Source organism: Falco biarmicus, chromosome 8 (genome assembly GCF_023638135.1).
Source record: "Falco biarmicus isolate bFalBia1 chromosome 8, bFalBia1.pri, whole genome shotgun sequence".
Lineage (NCBI taxonomy): Eukaryota > Metazoa > Chordata > Aves > Falconiformes > Falconidae > Falco > Falco biarmicus.
The window spans coordinates 25,952,609-25,976,675 of NC_079295.1; the positions used below are offsets into that span (position 1 = coordinate 25,952,609).

The 24,067-nt window shown below is 38.3% G+C and overlaps 1 protein-coding gene across 1 annotated transcript in view; it reads left to right on the plus strand.

Annotated features, from left to right (window-relative positions):
• The window catches only part of LY75 (lymphocyte antigen 75), a 46,497-nt gene that overhangs the window by 16,350 nt on the left and 6,080 nt on the right, over positions 1–24,067 (plus strand). Inside the window, exons 14-31 of the mRNA XM_056349203.1 lie at positions 3,855–3,936; positions 4,494–4,565; positions 5,620–5,743; positions 6,596–6,631; positions 6,891–7,066; positions 7,527–7,591; positions 8,807–8,883; positions 9,938–10,074; positions 11,078–11,183; positions 13,132–13,292; positions 13,969–14,098; positions 16,610–16,836; positions 18,592–18,760; positions 19,966–20,127; positions 21,056–21,178; positions 21,591–21,785; positions 22,165–22,385; positions 23,491–23,665. Coding sequence (XP_056205178.1) covers positions 3,855–3,936; positions 4,494–4,565; positions 5,620–5,743; positions 6,596–6,631; positions 6,891–7,066; positions 7,527–7,591; positions 8,807–8,883; positions 9,938–10,074; positions 11,078–11,183; positions 13,132–13,292; positions 13,969–14,098; positions 16,610–16,836; positions 18,592–18,760; positions 19,966–20,127; positions 21,056–21,178; positions 21,591–21,785; positions 22,165–22,385; positions 23,491–23,665 — 2,438 coding nt within the window. The remainder of the gene's footprint in view (positions 1–3,854; positions 3,937–4,493; positions 4,566–5,619; positions 5,744–6,595; positions 6,632–6,890; positions 7,067–7,526; positions 7,592–8,806; positions 8,884–9,937; positions 10,075–11,077; positions 11,184–13,131; positions 13,293–13,968; positions 14,099–16,609; positions 16,837–18,591; positions 18,761–19,965; positions 20,128–21,055; positions 21,179–21,590; positions 21,786–22,164; positions 22,386–23,490; positions 23,666–24,067) is intronic.

Here is a 24,067-nt window from a genome sequence, read left to right on the forward strand (position 1 = left end):
CTGCTAGAGTGCACTGGCATGCAGTTTGTCAGTGTTCTCCACATTCACTCAGTGCAAACTCTGACCTAAACTGTTCATTCAGTGCACTCAGTTCAACTTGAGGAAGGAGCCACACCTTGGCTTTTTTGGTTTCGGGTTTTTTCCCCTTGCACAGTTCTCTGGTGACTCATTGAGAACTGTTTGTTTTTAAATGTTAGCAAAAGTCAGTTTGGTTCACCAGGAAAAGGGCAGCTTGCCTAGTCCATTCTGTTCTTTACTCAGATTCCACCTTAGAGGCAAATAAGAGCTAGAATTGCTCCAGCCAAGTCAGGCAATTGCCATTGGAAAGGAAAACAAAATCTGGCTGACAACATTCCGCTTTCTGGAAGAAACAGGAGATAACCTCTTTTCACTTTGAGGGACGTGATACAGGCAGAACAGATCTGGTTCAGTTGCTTCCGTTCATTTAGGATTGTTTTTGTGAGCATTCTGCATCTTATAGCTGGCAGCAATGCTGGACACAAGGAGAATAACAGCTTGATTTGGTTAGAAATAACATTTCAATGAGGACACCTTACTGGAAAGAAATCAGTTGCCTTTTATATGCACAGCTCTGCTGCTGTAATTGTTCTGAATCTAGAAAGCCTCACTAACACTTGAGTTTTCAAGAAAAAGTTGATCTTATTGTCAACATACTTGCTGAAACAGCAGTAAAGCTGAGATTCAAGTTTTAATTGCATTAATACAGCTTCTCTTTTCTTCCACTGAAGAACAGGTGATTAGCAGGGTGGGGATTCAGTTAGTGGCAGTAGTCTGTTACAGAGGGAAGAACAAGGGGTCAAATAGGCTTCATGTATACTTTTAGGCCGGCACTGCCTAAGATTAATTGGTGCCACCTTAAATTGCACCATTAGGCATTTGGCCCCGATGTATACATCTTGCCTTCTGTGAAGTACTAGGTTGAACTACAAGCCACAGCAACTTCACTTAGGCTCTTAATCCTGTGTTGGAGCTGACATAAGGGACACAAAAGATCTTTTTTCTATTTCAGCAGTTAGAATATGACAGTAGAAAAACTACTGGTTTATAGTCTCTTCACATTGATCTAAACTGTATTTATTACTTCTGTACAACATTGGCTTTTAAGAAGTTTTAGCTCTGTGTGAGAGAAAAGCCACAGGTATTCTGCAGGGATTGCTGGAGATTTAGGGTCTTTCATTGTTAATCAGTGTGGAGTCCTTTGTAAAGCCCAAATTGCACGTATTTTTTAGGTTAAAACTCAGGATAATCTAGGTTTTAGAGGTGGTTCCAGGAACGTCACTCAAAGAATACTCTGGCACTGATAAATCCATGTTGATGCCAGTCCATAGGATGAATTTTAAATGCTTTGCAATGAGGAGACAGATAAGTACAAGCAAATTCCTTGCTGCAAGCTTAGTTGCAATAGAGAGTCTTAATTCATACTAGTCTTAAGTAGTTGGCAGAATTCTTTTTTGTGATGAGATGATAGCATAATTTCAGAAGGCTATCAAAAGGCTTTACTTAGCCTTAAAAGTGCTATGAAGGATAATGTAGCAGTTACTGAAGTACTCATGGTCATGTCTGAACAGTTCCAAAAGAAGCAAAAAATGTATGTTGATGTTCAAGTGCCCAGTCAGATGGAAAACATTGTTATGTGTGCAGACCAGTATGGTAAACTGGGAGATAAACTGGAGAAATTCTTGACCTGGGACACATTTTATTTTTAAAAAAATTTGTTACATAAAAGCCAAATGTAAGTTGAAAGACTTTGAAAAATTGCTCTAGTTCTTCAGTTAATTACTGCAGATCCTTTTGAAATTAGTTTCTCAAGTTTTCTTTTTAGTAGATATTCTTCTATGATGATCAGTTGTTTAAACAACACTGAGCCTGTAGGTGACGATTAGGAGGGGATAGTTAAGCAACGTCTGATTCATAATTGGAAAGAAGTCACAGAAAAATAAAAAGCCGCTTAGCTGCTTGACAGCTGTGAATGTTTGGCTCACAGTTTTCCCTCTGGAGTGATATGGGGCATTTAGGCTCTTCAGAGGCTCCTTAGTGATATCATTAAAAGACCGAAGACTATTCAGTACGGTAAGATCAGACTAGTGTGATCACACTATCACTCCAATGTCAGAAAATTAATATTGGGAGTTGGGAAAAAAGCCCAACCCAACCAAAAATGAGATACCGTGGTGGCTGATGCTTTTCTTTCCAATGGGAACACACCCTACAAAATAAAACGCTGTTGCCCAGATACTCTGGGCTAAGCTGTTGTTTGTTGGTGCTGCACTATTTCAGGTTCAATTTAGCATCTTTATGGAGATATGTGTGGAAAGGTAGTGGCGCAGTCTTACCAAAGAATTTCTTAACATTGCCCTGTGATTTCATAACATTGCTTATGCAGGTAAGCCTGGGTATGAGTCCATTCCTCCATGTAATGAAATTATTTTCATAAACTTTTTATCTTCTGTCTTAAAATCACTTCAAGTTTGTCAGCACTGCTTTTTTGGGAGCCTTTTCCAAACTCTGACCTCTGCTGGTCAGACATCTGTTTCCAATTTTGAGCCTAAATTTGTTTTTGAGCTGTGGTTCCTTCAGACACAATGGCCTTTTTGCTCAAATAGCACCTCTACTTGGGGGTTTAGTCTCTTGATATATTGTAAAGAATAATTTTATCCTTTTATTGTCTTTGCCAGGGCTAGACAAGTAAATCCTTAATTCTTGTTAATAATAACCTAAACTCTGATTTCCTCAAATATCCTATAATTCCTCCTCTGTATTTGGAACAGCATGAATTTATGGAATAGTACTCCTGATACAGTTTTACAGGAGTCCTGTACTGTGGTGTCAGTCAATCGCTGTCAGACCACCTTGATGAGAGTGCCTTTTCCACAGCTCTATCGCAGTAGGGTTTCACATAGCCTGTGATTTCATAGAAAACTCATGGTCTTTCTCCCCTTTGCTCTTCCAATTAACCGTTGTTCAGAAAAGTGTTCGTTGCCTTTTTAGGGCAGGGTAGTGGATTGGAGTGAATTATTATAAACTTCAGTACCTAGCACAAAATTGATATTTTGAGAAGTAGAGGCTGCAGTACAAAACTAACCTTGCAGTTTGACTAGCATGTATTTAATTTTGTTGTATTATCCTTATCTTCGTATGGTAGAGGCTGTTAATGTGGATTTAAGTATTTACATTGCCAACCTATTTTGGGGGGCAACTTTGTGTCTTGGAGCATAGCTGAAGCTTTGAATTTGTCACTTGCCATTCTTTTGAATGCCATTCTTTTATGTAAGCATTGGGGTTAGTGGTGTTACATGCTTGTTTATGACTATGCCTCTTCTGTGAAAGTGCGTAACTGAAATATGTGCCCATGCTTGGTTTGTTTTGTATCACTGACAAACATAAGGGAAATACAAAGCCAGTTATTCTGTATGAGTAGTTCTTGTGTGGTTTGAGGAAGGGTGTATTTGAGCTGGTGGGGCAGAGAGAGATGATCTGATATCGACAAGAGAAAGAGAGGCAAGCCAAATAGACAGTGCGTATGATTTTGGAAGAAAAGTGTAGAAAAGAGACCTTTATATTGAGTGACAACTGATGCAGCAAACAAAGGAATTACCTGATTTAGTTAGTTTTCTCTATGATCAGGGAAAGACAACTTACAGATCTTCTTAAAGAAAAGTGCAGAAGAGGTCCTAGCCCTTATACCCGTTCTCTCTTTGAACTGCTGCAACTTGCAGAAATAAAGCTTTGATTTTGCTGCTTGATCCTAAGTAATGCCATGACATAAGTCAGTCTTTCTATTAAATAAGATGAACCATAAACTTGGTTTAAGATTTTATCTTGTTTATTTACAGCAATGACAGATGGGTATGGATTGGAATGAATAAGAGGAGTCCAGATTCTTTGGGAACCTGGCAATGGAGTGATGATAAACCTGTAAGTTGACTTTTAATCCATAAATATCATGTCCTGATTTGTTTCAGTTTGGACCGGATTGAAAACAAACTGATAAATATTTTAATTAAAATATGGCAGATCCTTCAACAGATGAATAATTCAGAAGAAGATTGTGCACTTAAGAGCTGCCATCCCGGCAGATTTCTAATTAAAAACATATCTTTAATAAGATTAACCCTGATTTCTGTCTGTATTGCATTAAAACATTTCAACAGAAATATAGTAGTAGACATCTAAAAACTGGTGGAGAGAACAAGATACCTTCATGCCTCGACAGAGGGGAGGGTTTATCATTTCATCTCCTTGCTGTGTAAGACTTCTCCAAAAATATCTTCTTCACTGTAACTGATTTGCCCGAAATTGTGAGTTCTTTCCCTCTCCCCTGCCATAACAACAGGTACACAGTAACTGCCATTTAACACATATTTTAAAAGTGATAAATGTAATGGGATCCCAGGTTTGAACGGTTATCTCTGGGGATTACCATAACAAAAATAGTTGTAAAGTAATAATTGCTTCATCCTGTTATTCTGTAGGTAACTAGTGTCGTTATGCCGCTCGATTATCTGGAAGACGAATATGATACAAGAGACTGTGCTGCATTAAAGGTTAGTTTCCAGGTTTCTAATAATAGCATGCATATTTTTACATGGAAGTACTTCGAAAAAATACTTCTGCCAGCCATATATTGGATTTAGGTTTAGTGCTGGGATGTTTTCTTTGCATCGTGAAAAAGTTACTAGTGTTCCCTTTATCAGTCTACAGCTATTATTGATTTTCCCTTATTCAAGCAATTTTTTTATGTACCAAGTGCTGTGCTAATGGTAACCTTTCGTAAGACTTCTTTTGAACTGCAGAATATTTAGTAACAATGCTATTTTCTATTGCATAATGCCATACCGTGTATGTCTTGTATATTACACATAACACTTAAGGATGTAACACGCAGTGTAAACCAAAAAAGTAAACAGAGCCCTACTAGTTTTTTAAAATTTAGATTAGTTTTTCTGAACTGCAAATTAAAAAAAATGTTTGAAGCCTGAAGTAGGGGAATGCTGTAGCCCGGATAGAGTGTGTGTTTGTGTTTGTGTGTATTTCCTTGTTTACTTGTGAAGTTAGACTGTAAGTGGCACGTCTGGTTTCTGATTCAGGCCTCTGCTTAATTCCTAGTTCTTCATTGCTTAATTTAGTTTTGATGGCATGAGTTTTAAAATGGCCTTTAACTTTTCTGAAGCATCACCTGATTTTTATGAGATCATTACAGTACCGTCCACTCCTTTAACTTAATCAGAATCACCTCAGCTTTTAGGATTTACTGAAGGAAAGGATAGTTGCATCCTTTTGCTTCTGTTGACAGCCATTTCCCCTCGTGCTCTTTTCCTGTGTTCGTGATCCCAGGCTGAGAATTTGTTGGCATTAAGCTACTAAGGATTTTAGAAAAGAGGAGAGCAGTTTGAAGGGGCCCTTTACCTAACCGCTTCACAAGACTGGCTACTGTGGGGAGTTACAGTTGTATCTGCTCATTTTTTGCAAAATAAGTTGTGAGACTAGCACCACAGTAAAACACACTGACTTTTCCAAAGTGCCTTTTTAATAGTTTCATTTTACATTTCAGAGGCCTATGCCATACTCACTCAGTTCTCTGTTTCTGCTTTTATACAGACCTCGCAGTTTTCAAGGAGATCGTTTTGGAGATTTTATTTTCATGAAGGCAGAGACCTGGAATTTTACTTCAAGCCTTTCGATTGTGAAGCTAAACTTGAATGGGTCTGCCAGATAACAAAAGGTAAACTGCTGTTATATCCATTTATTCATATAAAAGAGTTTATTATCACTGCGTTGACAATTTTGCCTAAACTCGGAAACTTCACAAACAGTATTTTATCATTTCCTCTCTGAACTGTTAAGAGGACAGCACGTGAGATGTCTCACCTGTGTCACATACAAACAGACATGCACTTAAAACATTCAAAAATGTATCGGAAAATGACCATGAGGAGGATGCAGTATCACTGCTCCCATATTCTGTCTTGTCCCATGAAGTGAGAAGTGGCTTCTTATTAAGTGAGGTGATATAAGCCACTGAGTTGCAGCCTTTGTGGACTTCACTTAATTTTTCTTAGTAATATTTGTTACTACAGAGATCTTGGGTCTACAGTTTGCTTCAGCCTTAGGTGAGTTAGCTGCCTTCTGGTAAAACTGTGTACTAACTCTTCGTTATAGTGAGACAGAGGACTGGGAATACAAAAGAATGTCATGGCATATCTGCACAGATCCACATTTCTCCAGGCAGTATGAAAAGTACTGTAATCCAGTAGGCTTTTACATTTTGGTTCTTCATTAAAAGGCATTTCAGGGGATGAAACTTCCTTGTTGTGGGGAGGTAGTGATGGATTGAATACTTTGTATTCTGCTTGGAAGAAAAAAACCCACAGATATTTAAGATTGAGGTGTGCCAAACTCCCATTAGTTTTACATCAGCTTACTTTATTAAACCTGTGTATGTTTTCCTTCTCCTTTTATTTTTTTTCTATTATGCATACTGAGAAGCATGAGTACAATTCATTGTTTCCATTATTGGTGACCACAGTCTTGTAGAAGGTAATCTTGAAGTAACTATTCCTTTTTTCCTGGACAGGTAGCACTCCAAAGACACCCGAGTGGTATATACCAGGTAAACTGACTTTTTGCATATTCTGCTACATGTATATAGTTGTTAATTCTTTTGTTAGTTTTGTTATTTTATTACTGTAATACCTGTTTGATACCAGCAAAGGTCATGACTAGTTAAATTTGATTCTGAGAGAGCTCAGAATGCAAGGAGTGTTGGCTCTTTCCCAGTATCAAACTGAAATTTCCTATTACATTCAGAAAAATAGCGAATGAGTTTTTCAGAATTGATTTCTTATGCATGTGGTATTTCTTCTGCATAGATGAAATTGGAATTCATGGAGCCCCACTTGTTGTTGATGGAGCAGAGCTGTGGTTTGTACCGGATAAAAACCTGAGCTTCCAGGAAGCTATTTTCTACTGTCAGAAAAATGATAGTGATTTAGCCTCTGTGGAGTCTTACCCAAAACTTCGGACAATACTGTCTCAAATAGAAAAGGTAAGGGGGTGTAATCTGTCTAACAGATACTTTCCACTAATGGGAAATTTTCTTGCCAGTTTTTTCATTAGAAAATGTTAATCCTTAATTTCTTTATTTTTCTTGGCCTTAATAGTTTTTAATTGTACTTAAAAGGAAAAGATGAGTTGAAAGAGAATTATTTTGATGTCAGTTTTGTAAAAAAAATTTAAAATTAAGAGTAGCCTTAACAACATGGAGAAAAAAAAAACCAACCCAAACCCACTGCCTCCGTTTTTTTTCTAGTAGTTGCAGGGGTCCATCTACATGGCATATTGGTCTTTTACTGTATCCTTTCCTATTGCTGAAGAATATTAATTCCTGCATATTTTAGAACATTTTAAAGCAAAATTAATTTTGTCATTGATTTATCCTTAGTAGAGTCTGGAGCTCTTTCTCTATGGGTTGTAAAATACTGGGGTTTTTTTCTTTATTTCCACAGTTATCAAACAGTGAACAGAAGTGGTGGCTGAAGTTCATTGATTATGGCTACAGCTATCATTCACCGTATGTAGAATAATTATGGGATGCTTTATTGTAAGCTTTTTTTTTTTTGCTTTTTGGGAATATATTTAACTAGAATAGTTTCCAAAGGAAAATAATTTATCCCCAAAATTGTGAAAGGTTACTTCTGTATCATCTCAAAGAAGTAAGAAAAATAATTTGAACTAATCTGGAAAAAAATTCAGCATTATTCAGTGACCACTGTTCTCTTGTTTTGTTCACATGTACTTGCATCTGTTCTTGCTGTGCTAAACTTAGGTCATAGAGTACCTAAAACAGAGGGAGCAGAACTATGTAGTGCATATAGCAGTTAAGACAGTATGGGTGTACAATTAGAAAGTGAGTATATTTCAAAATATTATTGAAATATTTTAATTAACTGCTAAATTCGGGGTTCTATTCCCATTACAAGCATTATCGGCATCAAAAGTTTAATTCATAATAACTTACTAATAACTGAATTCATAATCTCATTTCCTGTGCATCTGTCAGAGCCTCTGTATTTCAGGCTGTCTTGTCATGTGAATCCTTGAAATCTGTGGTCTAGTAGCTAGTGTATTGGGTTGATCTTTGACATACCTTTATTGCATTTTTTTAAGCCTTCTATGTTCTGTTAATAATTGGGGAACTGAAAAAAAAGTTCTGAAAAAAATCCTTCTGTTGGCTCTGAGGACATGAGAAATACCTGAGGACAGAGAATGGGAAATTTGTTTAAGACATCACTTTTCCAGTTAGGCAGTGCCAGAGTCTTGAAGGGCTTATATTACAGCCCTGCAGAGCTGAGATGATTCACAGCAAACCTGCATTGTGCCGTTCATGGCTGCAGCGAGCGATCGGTGGCTTCTTACAAGGAAAATTCTTCACTTTCCAGAATACTATAGCAGTATACTACTGTGAAAATAAAATGGGCCGCTGCCCATTCTCCTCACTTGTCCTGACAGTGTGCTGCAATTGCAGCATGGTGATAAATACCCTCCTACCCTCCTCGTTCTGCAGATCTCAACAAAATTTATTTGGGCACAATACATACCTACTGAACCTACCACATATTTGTTCCTAGTCTAGTTTTTTCCCCCTCTGACCTTTCCAGTGTTGTAGGGCATCTCTTAGAAACAGTTACCAGCCCAAATCTTTGTTTGCACTGGCTCTGTTGCTATCACAGTTTCCACTTGAAGATCACATTGGATTGGAGATTGACTCTGAAATATTTGTATCCAGTTTACAGTTATTTTCACGCTTCCATGATCGATTCCTGAGAGATTGCTGGTATGTTTCCAGAAAGAACTGGTATAGAGGTAAGGCTGTTTCTATTTTTTTCACTCCTTTCTGTCATTATTGGGAAAAAAAAAAGTAATTACTATTCTGCCCAAACTCTTACATCGAATGCAAAATGATGTAGAATTAGGAGTGAGTGGCTTCTTGATAATCTGAATTTTGAATCATTTATTTCTTACTTATGGTAGAAGCCATGGTAAAATTTCTTGAACACCAGAGGCAAACCTGAATTCAGATGACAGATTTTTGTGATTGATCGTCATTTTTTGTGACATGAATTAATCAGGTGAAATCTGGTTTTGGTGGTTACCTTTCTGTGTTTATGCTACGTACTCGGGACTCAGGAATTTAAGTCTTAAAGTTGTTTTAATTAGAGGAGCTTGACTGAATACTTGCATATGCATCTGGAGGTGCAGATTTCACTTGGTAATGGAGTCATACTGGAAGAGGTACACAAAGCAATGGAAATCCATGGTACTTGAAGCTTCTTATTTTTCCATCGTTGTTTTATATTGGGGAAAATGCATAATCCTTGGAGTTCCTCTTGTCTACTACTATTTCCACTTTAAAGCACATTTTTCCCATTATTCTGTTGTATGCTGGCGATCTGTTTTCACCCCTATTAGCCAAAAATGGCTGCTGACTAGGAAGCCAGTCCAGTTATTGTAGGAGTGATGTAGAGCAGTACAGGCCAGATTCTTTTTAGCTTTAATGACCTTTTGGTCACATACTCTGTATGGTAGAATATGAGATTAGTCCTCATATTCCAAATCTTATTTCATGATTTTTCTGTTTTGAAGCTGTCTCTGCCTATATGAAGTGTTACTACTGGAAGTAAGGGATCAGACTCTGGATCTTTAGGAATAATGTATTACTGTCTGGCATAAAGCGTTTACGTTTGTCTTTTACTCTCATGTTAATTTTAATGCTTTAGATTGCATAGTACTTCACTGTGGTTGCACTGAGAAGGGCTTCACTTCAGACTGGTCTTTGTCATGTCATGAAGTACGGATGGCAATTTGGAGTGTGATAGGCCTTACCACGTAACTTTTTTTACAACTTCTATTTCTGCAGACTACCCAGTTAACTGTAATGTGAAGCTGCCCTTCATCTGTGAAAAAAATAATGCCTCCTTACTAGAGAAACACGATCCCAGTTACCGCCCGGTTAGAGGAAAATGCCCAAAAGGTTGGGGTCGGTTCCGGAATAAGGTACAGAGATAATACAGATCAATCAAACTTACCTGTTTTTCATAATCCATTAAGCTAGAGTGCCTGGCTGAAAGAGGTGAGGAGGTAGCCCCTGTGTTCAGGAATGGACTAGGAGGTGGCTTTTGAAAATGGTGTGTACTGATTAAAATCAAGTTCCCCACTTCGCTGTCTCTTATTCAGGGCTGATGATTTCTTAATTTCAAAGCAGTAACTTTCAGCCTTTCAATGCAAGTTTAGGTCCAAGAACATTGGTTATATTGTCTAATCTTGGGCTCTGCTTTGGAGGAAGGAAGAAGTGTCTTGATTCTCTCACTGAGTAATCATAGGCAGGCAGCAAGCTGGCAGGCACTCTACTTCCTAAGTTGCCTTAAGGACTTAACTCACTTAAGAATTAGAGGCAGCTTTTAAAAATGAACCAACAGGTCAGAAGCCATAGTATAGTATATAGTATATAAAACATATACTATGTTTTAAGGCAGTCATCTAAAGTTTTAGTGAGTGTGCTGTTACTTTGCCTGCTGTTATTCGGCCCATAAGGACTGTGTGTCAGATCTGCATATTACATTGTGCCAAGGTTTGCAAATCTACTTCACATCGTTGCAGAACATAGCTTTTGAGTTCCCGTGTAGTTTCTCCCAATAGGTTATTATTACAATACAGGTTCCTGGCCCAACTCTATCTGACTTCAGAGTTCACGTGTGAATTCTCATTCTTAAAACAGTACATGATCTTGATGTAGCCAATTAAAAATTACTGAATTTTAATCTTCAGTGAAGGGGGAGTTAGTCAGTGGGATTATTTTATATTTAGCTGTTCTGTTGAATCTAATAAGAAATGTGTGTAGCTAGGATCAGTTCCCTTGCTTTCTGAGGAAAGTAATTATATGTTATTGCAGGAAATAAGTAGCGAGTTTTCAGGGTTGTTTTAAGAACATTTTCTTATGAGTTATTTCTTGGGAAGCAATGGTATGATGAAAACCAGTTTCATTATGTTTATTTTGCAGTGTTTTCTAAAGATGAAGCCTGAATATTTAACATTCAGTGCAGCTAATGAAAAGTGTGTAACTTTTGGAGGCTCTCTTCCATCTATCTCGAATCAAGCTGAGCAAGGTACGATGGTGAGCTGGGGGCACTTTTAGTATGCGGCTTCTCTTCCAAGTTCAGTATAGTTCTGCTTAAGAACTTGAGTGTAAAATCACTTGGTTATCTAGAGGCATACTGGGAGCATTCTAAAAATCCAAGACCAGTTAAAAATGTGCTGTCTATTGTTGTTTGCATCACTGGAAACCTAACATGGAAATGCAGTCAGTAGACATTTGAGCCAGTTTGAAGAGCAGCTTCTCTGTATGAGCTTAACCGGTTCTAAAAATAAAAAATTGTAAAACCTTGTATTAAAGATTGAGGCTAAAAGGGTCACCACTGAGTGAAGAATTCCCACATTTTGCTTTCCAAGTTAAAACATAACTAAGACTGTAGACTTTGCACTATAAAAACCAGCTTAGGTTTCCAAGGCAAGCTCAGCTGTCTGTGCGGGACCTAGATGGCAAACACAGTGCCTGCCTGAGCACATAGGACCCTCGTGTCTAAGTGTGCTGGGCAACTTAAGGTGGCAGTGTGTCTAAATTGACAACCTGCAAGCTCTCCAGAGCAGTGTAGGAGGATGGAAGGCAGCGAGACTGCAAAACACAGAGTTCCACCTTTGGGACCGGCCTCTCAGCTGACATGTAGGCTAGAGTAACTGAAGTAAATGCAGCAAGGAAGAATTGCGTTCACATTGGCTACAAGTAATGTTCAGTGATAAACTGATGAATGAGACAGCTGTATTTGCATTTACAGTCTTGTGGATAGCTAACAGTTCTCTGCAGGTACATCTGAAGGAGCTCCGTTGAATTCTGCAGTGCGCATGGTGCATATTTGCTTTATAAGCAAATAACCTCTTGCCCCATGGAATGTGGAAAGTAGACTAGGGAGGCCACTAGTCTACCTGCAGGCACCAGCTGAATGGTTTTTTAATTTTTTTTTTTTTTTTTACTGCACTTATTGGGGAGAAATAGGGTTGTAACCACACAGGAATATTCATATCTGTGACCTGTTCTTTTTGGATGCTTTCAAGATTGTCAAAGCATAGCCATTCTGAAGTGCTACATAGCAAGATCTTTTTGCCTGGTTTTATGCATATGGAAGTGTTTGTTACTGTTTCTTGTTTGTTTTCGTTCCCCCCTGTAGTGGAGGCCACATATATGGAAAGAAGGCACCGTCCTCTTAAAGAAACATATCTCTTTCTGTGGGCTGCTTCTGCTCCTCCCGGTGGCATGAGGTGGTGGCTAGCCCCCTAAATCTTCAGTGCCTTTGTCTAGCTCAGAAAATAGGCTGCGGCTAGTCTGGCATGTGGCCAATAGTTAAGACATTTCAGCAGTAGCTAATTACATAGCTTCCAATTTGTCTTCCCAATCTAGACAGACTCAGCGAGTGCCTTTGGTGCCTGGGGGTTACTGAAGCCCATTTTTTCGTGCCAGAATGCTCGTTCCAAGGGGCCTGGTTTAAGGTTTTCCTGGCTCAATGTTTTTTCCAACTAAACCTGACTTCTTTTGTCTGGTCCTGCTTTCTTTGATGGTGGGGTGGGCAAATGCTGCCAGAATCCAAGAAATGGTTCTGATTTATGGTCAGTAGGAGAGGAAGATGGGAGATAAGACCTCCCCCATCAATTCAGAGAGGGTGGGAGGGAGCTCTTCTGTTATCTCTGCAGGTGGACAATAGAAGGTCTCTCAGACCTGTGGAAAAGCAGCTTCTGAAATTTTGATTTTCAGTGCAAGAATACAAAGTAGTGGGCAGAGAAACAGCTAAAATCCAGTACCTGCTCCTCAGCTGAGAATTTGGAGAAGAAATGCCAAGTCTGCTCCTTTCCAATAAAATCAACATGAAAGGTGTTATCTTACAGAAGGAAGGGATGATTGAGTTAATACAAACAGGGGTTGCATTATCTTATTTATGTGTCTTTTCAGATGTTCACTGTTGTTGTCTGAACCACAATATGTACATTTACTGTTCTGCCCAACAGATTATATAACATCCTTGCTTCCTGGTATGCCAAAAGATATTTGGATTGGTTTGCAGTTTCTGTTCAGCACAAGGGAAAACAAATGGATAGATGAGAGCAGACTGTTGTATAGTAACTTTCACCCACTCCTGACAGGAAGATTAAGGAAAATTCCACTGGACGTAAGTTCTGACTTTTGACTTCCCTTGACTATTGAGTAAGGACATTTGGAATATTGACTGCATTACCAAAAATAAAAAAAAAAAATATGGAACAGACCAAATCCCCCAGTTACTGGTTTTAACTGGCAAAAAAAAGGTGAATGACAGTAAGGGAGTTCTGTTTACCTTTAACAGGATGACAGCTTCTGACCTAACATACAAAGCACTGAAGGGTGAACAAGAAAAGCTGAAGCAACTGTTTAATGACTCTTTTGGAACTTCTGTTTGCAATTTAAAGACCAGATGAAAACAGTCATCAAAAAGCTGTCATCAATAATTCTTGGTTCAGTTACACTTAGAATGCATTTGTAAACCGTTATATGTTGGTACTTTGCTTCACCTTGGGTAGAGCAGCAAGCATAATAAACGTAATCGAACCACACTACAAATCAGATTTATTTTAAGTTTAAAATCACTTCATTTAATATTCTCCCCTTTATTTAACTTAAGAATTCCTTTTGAGACCAGGCACCTGGTAGTGTTTGTAAAATTGGTAAGCTGAATTGCATCACTCCTTTGAAACTGCTTAAACAAGTTCAGACAGCTCGAGTTCTCCTAGCCTCATGTTACTTCACCCTCTCTACTAAAGTATGTTTATGCCTTATTTGAGTCTGATAACCATATCTCTGGTTTTCAGCTTTTTGATGAAGAATTTAACAATCAGTGCGGTGTAATCCTTAATGATCCCAAATCACAGTATGTTGGAACATGGAATTTCACTGCTTGTGCTGACAGGCACTTCTTGGGTATATGCCAGCGGCCTATAGGTAAGTCTGAAGAGTCAAAATAAATTAAAGCCAGAGTTCACAGTTAAGATGTGTATGCCAGGAGACCTTTTAATGCCTGTAAATTGTTGCACTTGAAGAGCAAGATTATTGTAGAGACTGAGTAGTTAAATTTTGAAAATTAAAAAAAAAAATTGTGGAGGATCATCTGGAACCTAATTTGTCAGCTATTCAGAATTTTCCCTTTTATTTTTCTTAGTCCAGTTCAGAGGGAATCTGTTTTCCTGGGAGAGTTTGTGTTGTTTCAGTGAAGCAATACTTCAGCAGACAGGGCTTTAACATTCTGTGGGTGTAGTGGTCATGCAGATCAAGGGGTGGAAGAAGTGACTCCTTTTTCCTCTTCAGAACTCTGAAAGTGAGAAGTCCTGGGAAGGAATCCTACAATATTTCCATCCTCCTTAAACATATCCTTTGGTTTTTAGCAGTATTAGAATATGACGTATCATGTACTCTTAATGTTGAAATCAGTCTCCCCAGAGCAAACCATACATAGAGAATGATAATAGGAGTGATACAGCATTCAGTAGCTTTGTGCGGATCTGTTGGCGTGAGTGGGTTTTCTTAATCTGAACTAAAAATAATATTCTGATGTAGCTGTGTGGGTTGGTTGATACCAGTTACTGGAATCAGATCAAACGCATGTCGCCATTATATGCATTTAATTACTGCTATGGGCTAATGTTCAGCATACCCACTTCTGAGTATGTTCCTTTATGTAAATAATCCTTTTAAGTAACTAAGATGATATCTTCTAAAAAAAACCAAACCAAAACACTAACAAAAACCAACCAACCACCCCCACCCCCCCAAAAAAAACCCCAAAAAACAGAAAAGCCAAACCAAAACCACAGAGAGGTATGCAAAACACTAAGAATATGCCCACCTTCTTCATTCTCAAGTAGGCAAAGAGATTTCCCTGACCCTAGCCCCCCTTTAATGCAAAAAAAATCTTTATTTCAGTGTCAGATACTTCAGAAATTCCAAGTGTCCAGATTAGAAGTCTGGATGGAAAAGATGTAGTCATAAAAATTTGAAAAGGGGGATTTTGTTAACAGGAGATTGACAATATAGCTGTGTAGATCAATATATTACTAGTCTGGGTTGACTAAAATACTAAGCACTTCTTCCTTGCCACAGCCTTAGAAGGTGTAAGGAGAAAGGGTTTTGGACTACCAAAGAATGTGTCCTGGTATGGTCTAGTCTTGTGTCATCATTGTATTGGGGACCTAAAGATAACTTGGGTTGGAAGGAACCTCAGCAGGTTGCAGGGACAGCTGTGAGAGAGTCCAAGCTGCCTAGGGCTTTATCCTAGAGAAGATGACAATTCATGTTCCTTGGAAATCTTGGCATGATTGTGATTTGCAGAACTTTGTGAGATGTTAATTATCAGCAATTACTTCTTTCAGAAATGGATGCTTTACTTACTACCTTGTTTCCAGTTTGGTACCCCTTAATGTGTGATGCACCCTTGGTTCCATGGTTCTTTTTTTGTAGCTGTTTACTAAGTGAAAGCATTTGGCAGCAGACACAAACTGCTTTTTCAGCCTTGTCACTTTTCTGATCTATTGAAAGCTGTAAATACCAAATTAATGTTAATTTTCTGTCATCTTGTGTTTTGGAAAATGGCCGTGTCAGCCTATCAATCAGCCATTTATATACTGTTATTTATAGAGGTTTTTTTTTCTTTTTCCTTTTTTCCTCTTCTCTCAATGAGCCTTTTCCTGCTTGAGATATTTTAAATGTCAGGGGTTTTTTCCCTCTTGGAGAGCCAATTTAATTCTGGTTGTCTATAAAATTTTGGGGGTTACCAGGTTTGGATGCTTTAATTTACTGTCCGTGGGAATGTTTGCATCTTTCATTAACCATAGTTGCTATGCATCACTGAGCTGTATGCCTTCAAGTATGATGCTGATAACTGTGGTAACACTCAGTGCTTAGAGCACAAATAGTGAACTGTACGCCTCCCTATGCAAGGTGCGTTTTCTGCAATTAGTTAAGCACTTGTGGAGGCAAAATCAATTCCCACTATATTCACAGATGGTGGTAAGGACTTCTGGGACTGTGCTGTAATGAGATCTGCATAGACAAGTTTCGTGGCTGCACAGGCTCCACAGAGATGAGTCAAGTTTAGCTGTTGCTGTATTGCAGCAGAGAGCGGTCACTCTCTCCCATTCATGTATTTCATTAAAATTGTAGAATATGGTTTTAATTCAATAAATAGAATTCTTAACGTTATGTAGCTGTTAGAAAAAAAAAAAATATTTTCAGCCAAGCTATTTTTATGTATCTTTCTCTCAATTTAAGTTCACATCTTTTTAGATTTGCTACTTTTAACTATCTAAAGTGTCAAAGATATTTACTTCTGACTGTAGTTATTAGCATAATCTACTGGCTAAGAATTTTCTTTTTTCTGTTTGTTACAGAGAAATTGTTAGTTCAAAATGTATTCCAGTGTTTAACCACCTAATAACTGGATTTCTTTCTTACACATAGGAACTGCTGATAACCAGACAGAGCAAGTCCTTGATGAAAGACTGAGTTATCAAAATGTTCAATACATGGTAATTCTGAAGAATTTATCCTGGAATGATGCAATGGCTGCATGCATAAATAGCAAGATGCATCTGGTTAGCATCACAGATCAGTTCCAGCAGGCTTTTCTTGCTGTTCAGGCTGCCCTTCATAACTACCCGCTGTGGATTGGACTCTTCAGCAGAGACGTAAGTTTTGTTTTCCCCTTGGACTGTGGCTTAAGGTAATTTTTAGAGTTGTGTGAAATAGAAACTGGGATAAAGAAATGCAATGAAAAATTAATTTCTGGGGTAACTGTTTTCATTTAGGGATAACATCTGGAGGGTCTCAAGATTAATGTTCTAAATCTTCAGTTCTCCAAGTTACATATTTCTTGAACTGTACTGGATGGATTGATGATGAGGAGACAGGTCTTTTCACAGAATATAGGATGAAGGGATATATTGTAGAGTGGCAGCAGCATAGACTGCTGAATCATCTTTGTCTCTTGTTAACAAATGAGTAATTAATATGCTGTTTGGTATCATCACCACTGTTTACAGTACCCCTCTAGAAAGACAACCCAAAATCAGTTTTAAAAGGGAGAAACCAGAAGTGGCAAATAAAATCCAAAATGAATCATTGAACACTTCTGGAGGTACGTTTCTGAAGCCTAACTTAAGAGTCTGTTGTTAATTCATGTTAATTGTGCCTGTGTCTCCCTAGAGGGAGACATCCCTGAGATAGGTTAGTGGGTTTTTCTTTTTTCTCCTGTTTGTTTTGTCTTTGGAAAAAATCAATGCAGGAGGTACCTACTTTGCCTTTATTAGCCAGAGTACTTCTTGAAGATCTTCACTGTTGATTGAGAGTTTTCTCAGCTGTTAATGAAATGGCTTGGGCTTGCTTGCAGGGTCTATCTTCTTTGTCAAACGCATCAGTCTTGAGATAATTGTAAGAAAAAAGTTAGAATTTGAGAAGTGTCTTACCTACAAAGGTTAATGGTGCTCAGTCAGCATCTGTTGTGTTATGATCTTCCTATGTCAGTAACGGGCTACCGAGTCTTCTAGGCAAAGTAGGTGGGGGGAAATAGAAATTTGAGAATATACTTTATGGAGAATGTTTTTTAAAAGGAAGCAGGCATTTAATCTCAGCGAAGATGGGGAAACCAGACAACTTGTTTTCACTCCTCTTCTGAGTCTTCATCTGTAAGTGAAGATGAAATGATTAATTTTGCTGCATACAACTCAGGCGTGCACCAGCTTTTCACTATTGCAACACTTAATTATTTGGGTAGAATTAAAAAGTCACATGAAAGGAAATTATAATGAAACTGGTCAACAGAACTTGTTACTCCGGTGCTGGAATTATAGACACAAAAGAAAGATACTAAACGATAAGCTAAATTACAAAGCAGCAGGGGGATTTCCTGAAGAAAGCTTTTAAATGTAAGACTCTTAAAAGGTGGTGTGCTTGTTGTATGTGGGGTTTTTTTCTTATGCCTCCTGCATCCTCCAGGGCAGGAATACATCTGATTTAGTAAATCAGTTAAGTATTTAATAGATTACTTTCAACTCAGTGTTGAGTAACTGAGACTGGCCCTTAGTCTCAGATATTACCAGTTTTCCGAGACCAGATAATTATATCCACCACTGATGTGCAGGTGCAAATGATGCAGTTTGAACATCTCATTGGCAGGCCTTCCTCTATAAGCATCGTAGTAAAACATCACCATTGAATAATTTGCCATATGCTTCAGCAAATTCATATGGTTGCAACCGCAAAACAAAATAACAAAGCTTGCTACATTGTGAGCAGCAGATCAGGTTGCGAGGGCAGTGGAACACTTACAGTTCTCACCAGAGACACTGTAAATGTCTAACCAATGTAAATGTATTATCATGTCATTTTCTGTACCTAATATGTTTTACCATGTAAACTCATCCCTTTTACTTATACAATGCTAGGGTGGAAAGCATTATGGCTGGCTGGATGGGAAACATGTTAGTTTTAGTCGCTGGTCTGATAATGATGAAGAAACAAGCGAAGAATGTGTGTTTCTGGATACTGATGGCTTCTGGAAAACTTCTGACTGTTCGTCTGAAAATCGAGGTGCTATTTGCTACGTATCAGAAAGTATGTATCCTAGCATTATATGTATGTATGTATGTATTATGAAGCATATGTGATAATTCCAGATTGTAACTTCAAAAGTAAAACATTTCCTGAGACAGGCTGATTTGCATGCCATGAAAAGAAGAAAGAAGCTTCAAATAGGGGGCCATGCACCTGTTGGTCTTAATCCATGTTAGTTACTAATGAATTCGTCATGGGTGCAGTGGGCCAGACTGTACCCTTCGTATTGCCAACTGATTCTACCTTTGCACTGTTTCTGTAAGATTGTTGCATACTAATCTCTCCCACTTGCATGTGGAAGAAAATTCATTTACCTCTCTACTATTTAAGTCTTAATATTGGGTGGGACCTCCTGAAATCTCTTCAGACATGGAAGTCAATACAGGGAGGAGGGACGTGACTACAAGGAGAAGAAAGATAGCAGGTAGACACTGAACTGAGGGGTGTAAATTTAAGTCATGCAGTTCACAAAACCCTTCTAAATATATACCAATTATAGCAAGACAGGTTGGGATATAGCAGGATGTCTTTTGGGGAGGATACATATGTAGCACAGCCCTTTTCTGAAAAATAAGAAAGATCTTTCTTAGGAATCATCACAGATTTCTTCCCTATGAGACCATTATAACTTGTTATGGTTTTGGGGTTTTTTTCTGCGAGGGGACACAGTTAAGCCATTATTATACACACTGAGTCACAGCTGACTGTATACTTGGCATTATGACATCCTTAACTGTTTTGTGCTTGCAGTCAAAGCAACTGCAGGAAGAATCCTTCTCACTCCTCAAGTATTGGATAAAGCCACAGAACTAAGATGTGTTGCCAGCTATGAGATAGCTTACTTGTAATGGTGATTTGCCTTCGTATGAGAAGTAGTAGGAGCTTTTAGTTATTGGCCCACACTTAGCACTTTTATTAGGGATTAGGGGTTTTTTTATGTAGGATATAGGTTCTTAAACCTATATAACACAACAATTGTGGAAAGTTGTTAGCATCTGTATTCTTTGATAATGCTTACTGTTGGGTTTTTTGCTTTAAGAAAATTGCCATCACGAGGAAACTGAAAGCAACACTGTATTGCACATCTAGAGGATGGCACTTAATTTGTCTTTTGTATTTTTAAATGGTACCTGAAAGTGGTTTGTGGTGTGTCAGGTATTGTTATTAATAAGTCATGTCCTGAATGCCTTCTTTCCTTTCATTAGAGAAGACTGAAAATGAACAAGTTACCCAAGTTAAGTGCCCACATAAGATTAAAAATACACCCTGGATATCATTTAGAAACAATTGTTACACTTTTATAATAACAAAAAATAGATGGAGAGAACTGAAGCCTCAAGAAGCTCATCATTTATGCAAGAAAATGAGTAAGTACTTTGTCATATTACAGGTATTTATCGACTTGTATCTGATACGAGTTTTAGATTAGAGTCACTCTCTTACAATGACAGCAGAGCGAGTGTTGAGAAAGGTTGTAGCATTTGGAAACGTGTATTAGTGTTGTACTGCCTCGTGCTGTTTGCCCTTGAACTACTCTGATAAGAAAGTGCCAGAGCATGGGTAGGAGAGTTAGAGATGGCTAGGAGACGTTGAATTCTGAGCTCTCTGAAAAATTGGATGGTTTGGGGGTTTTTTCCTCTTTGTAGGGCACAAATTTTAAATAGTAATTGTTACTGCCTTGGCAACATTCTGGCTTTACCATCACATTTACTTCACGGGGCGGGGTGTGTCCCTGCCTTGCTGTGTGGAACACTTAGGTGAACAAAGTAAACAGGCTGTTAATAGTCCAGTTCAGAAAAGCACATGGGCTTTTCCTGTCCATCCTGAACAAAGTGTAAGCTTAGAACAGCTCCCTTCTTACGTTAACCCATTTCTTATGGCACTTCAGACATGTATCTTTCTAGAAACTTTTATTTTTCATGACTTGATTTCAATTCAGTCTTTTCCTTAATAGTTTCTCTACTAGGCAGTTCAAGAAAACCATGGAAGATTGATATTTTTATGTTCTATGCAGAGAATTTTTAGTACATACAACTTGAAGTGACAGGAGGACCCACAAATATCTCTGGAGCTGATGTCTTTCAGTTATGCATAAAACCAGGGGAAGCACTGTTGATAATACCTTTGAAAATTGTTTTCACGCTGTTAATTCAGTTATTATGTTATAAAGGTCTAGCCTTTACGCGCTCTTCGCCTGTCTGTAATAACTAACAACAATACTGGAAAAACATTTTAATTTATTTTGTAACTGAAAGGTGGATTTGTAAGAAAGCAATTTAAAAATTTTTTCAACAGACCCAGAAGCCTTTGTTCTGAGTGTTCGCGATGAAGAAGAGAATAACTTTGTTACTGAGCAGCTTCATTCATTCAGTGGTCTGGCGATGTGGGTCTGGCTGGGTGTGATTTATGATGACAGCGGTAAGGTTTAAGGTTTTTATTTCTGAATTACTGGATTGGAGACAAAGTTTTCAGCTTTAAGTGCATGTTTCAGTATTTGACTAAAGTCAAACTGATGCAAACCTATAATAATGTTTTATATTTATCCTCTGAAAGAAAATAACTGGATATGTTTTCTGATTGAGTGGTAATTGGGTCCACCATGTTCTGTTTAGTCTAGATTTGATTTCCCTGGAAAGCAGGACGTAAAAGGGCCTGGATGAGTAATGCTAACATATTTAGCATTGTATATGGAACTGATTCACAGTAACTTAGAGTATGACTGCATTTTTTCCAAAGTGAATATCTGTTAATGTCATTAATATATTTAAAGTTAAATGGTATTTGTATACATAATGCCAGTGTTTTAATAAATATGCAATGTTTTCCACAGATAAAGTTCTCAAGTGGTATGATGAAACTCATCTGACTTACAATAACTGGAGGCTGGGAAGACCTAACGTAAAGAAGAACAATTTTTTTGCTGGTGTAAATCTTGACGGCTTTTGGGATATTTATAATTATTCTCAAAGTTGGCATGCTCATCACTATAATGTGTACAGTATTCTCACCTGTAAAATCGAAAGGGGTAAGTAGTAAAGAAGATCTGTGTGTAATATTGGAGTGTTGGATGAGGGCCGTAATTGAAGTCCTAGTTCTGCAGTACCTGCTGTAGAAGGCTGTGGTTTTGCTCCCAGTGGAACACTGTGGCACAGCTGTCCCGGGCTTCTGGGGTTATATGGTCAGTCTGTGCATCACTGCTCTAATGCTCTGATCAGGAGGAATGTGTCTGTACTCCTCCCATCAACTGCTCACAGTGTTCAAAGCAGCAAAAGATAATTTACTTGATCTAAGTGGCTCGTACTGAACACTTTAGTGCTTGAGTTATATAAATGGATTTTAATGCTTTATGTTCCTAGTAACATGAATGAAGTGCACAGGACTTGTTTTCTTATTTTTTGGAATAGGACCCCAACAGTACAAGCCTCCATTGCCTGAGTCTATTCAACATGGAAACAGAACATACAGGATCCTTCAGAAAAAGTTAACATGGTATGAGGCATTGAGAGAATGCAAACAAAATAGGAGTGATTTAGCAAGCGTACACAGTGAATCACAACACTTATTTCTAGAAGATATTGTCAAGCAGGATGGCTATCCTCTGTGGCTTGGGTTGTCTGTTCACGATGTAAGTATATACTGCTGGTGACATCAATAACAGAGCTAGTAAATAATTTTTCTGCACAGGATATCAAATATTTTCTGATGCTTTTTTCCAGTTTCTCGGAATCTCTGTTCCATGTAGTAAATTACCTACCTTTTCAACGCTGTGTAACATATGTTTAAGTATATGAAATAGTGTATGTAGCCACACTAAGATATTTTTCCAATTCCTTGACATTTTAAAATAATGCAATGGTCCCACATCATTCCTCGTAGCAGAAGGAAGCGCAGTTTGCAACACTACCTTTAGAGGCCCCAGTTTTTAAGGCCCTCTTGTAGGATCAGATTCCATTAGCAGAGAGTCAGACAAGGCTGTATGGGAGCCTGTTCAGTCCAGGTCAGGACTGACTGTCCAAGGCAGTTCAGGAGCTGGTGCTCTAGCAAGTTATGCGTCCCTGCTCCCAGGAGGCAGCTGCAGATCTTTGTCCTCCTCTGCTTAGCCTTGGAGCCAAAATTCTGTAGCCCTGACCCCGATCCCCACAATAATTGTCAGACCTGGTCACAGTGGTTAAGTGGCAGGAATACCCCTCTGCAGAGTTACACGATTTATATGCATACCTTTGCTACCTTGGCCTGTCCTTTGCTCTAGATGGTTTCCTCCACTTCCCACAGCTGACTCTTCATTGCCATGGGTTTCTATCTGAAGTAGGCGGTAGCGCTGCAAATCATTCCTGAGCTGCCCAGCTTTACTCAGGCCATCTTTACAGTTGAGCAGTTTGCAACATATATAATAACGTTCATAGCAAGGAAGGCAGACTGCTTAAAAAGAAGGATGAAATTAAGTAAAATGTTTCCCACAGAATAAAGGCACGTTGCAAGTTTAAACTTACAAACATGCCACACTCTCTCAGTTCCCACAAACAATCAAGATTTCTATGCTAAGAATTGATTGGAAGATGCGAACTGTATCGAACATCTGTTTAGTATGAATTTAGAAAACAAAGCCACCTGCACTTTAATTTATCACGCTGCAGGGTGATATTGCTACATGACTTACCAATGACTGACAAGATTTAGACCAGAACCATATGCTTGTGGTTTAAACGTTGTGAGTTTTTTTCTTTAATTAGGGAAGCAAAGCTAATTTTGAATGGTCAGATGGAAGCAACTTTGACTACCATCCCTGGGAATTAGAAAACTCAAATACTACTGAGAACTGTGTTCTGTTGGATACTAAGGGATCTTGGAACCGTACAAAATGTACAAATGTTGCTGAAGGTGCCATTTGCTATAGCCCTCCACATAGTAAGTGTTCTTTTTAATGTTTTGTTAGTTGTCTTACGTATTGTCTTTACATGTTGTATATAGAAGTAGAAATGAAGGCTGAAATACTACGCTATTCCATCTTTAAAAAGAGCTGTTGATCAGGAAGGATAAAACACTTTAGGGAGATTAATTCTCCTCATTTCAGTGGTAAAAATCTAAACCAGTCCTGGTTGCTTTTTGATCACCTGTGATATGAATGTCAAACTATATGTATCTTTACTGAATCAAAATCCTTATCAAACACATAAAACAAACTTCAGAAGCCCCTAAAAGGCAAGATAAAATGGTTCCCAAGCCTTTGGGACTTGTTTTATGCTCATTGTCAAATAAATGGATCCATGACACAAGGAAGGAGGAGTGTAAGCTAATCGAATCATGGTT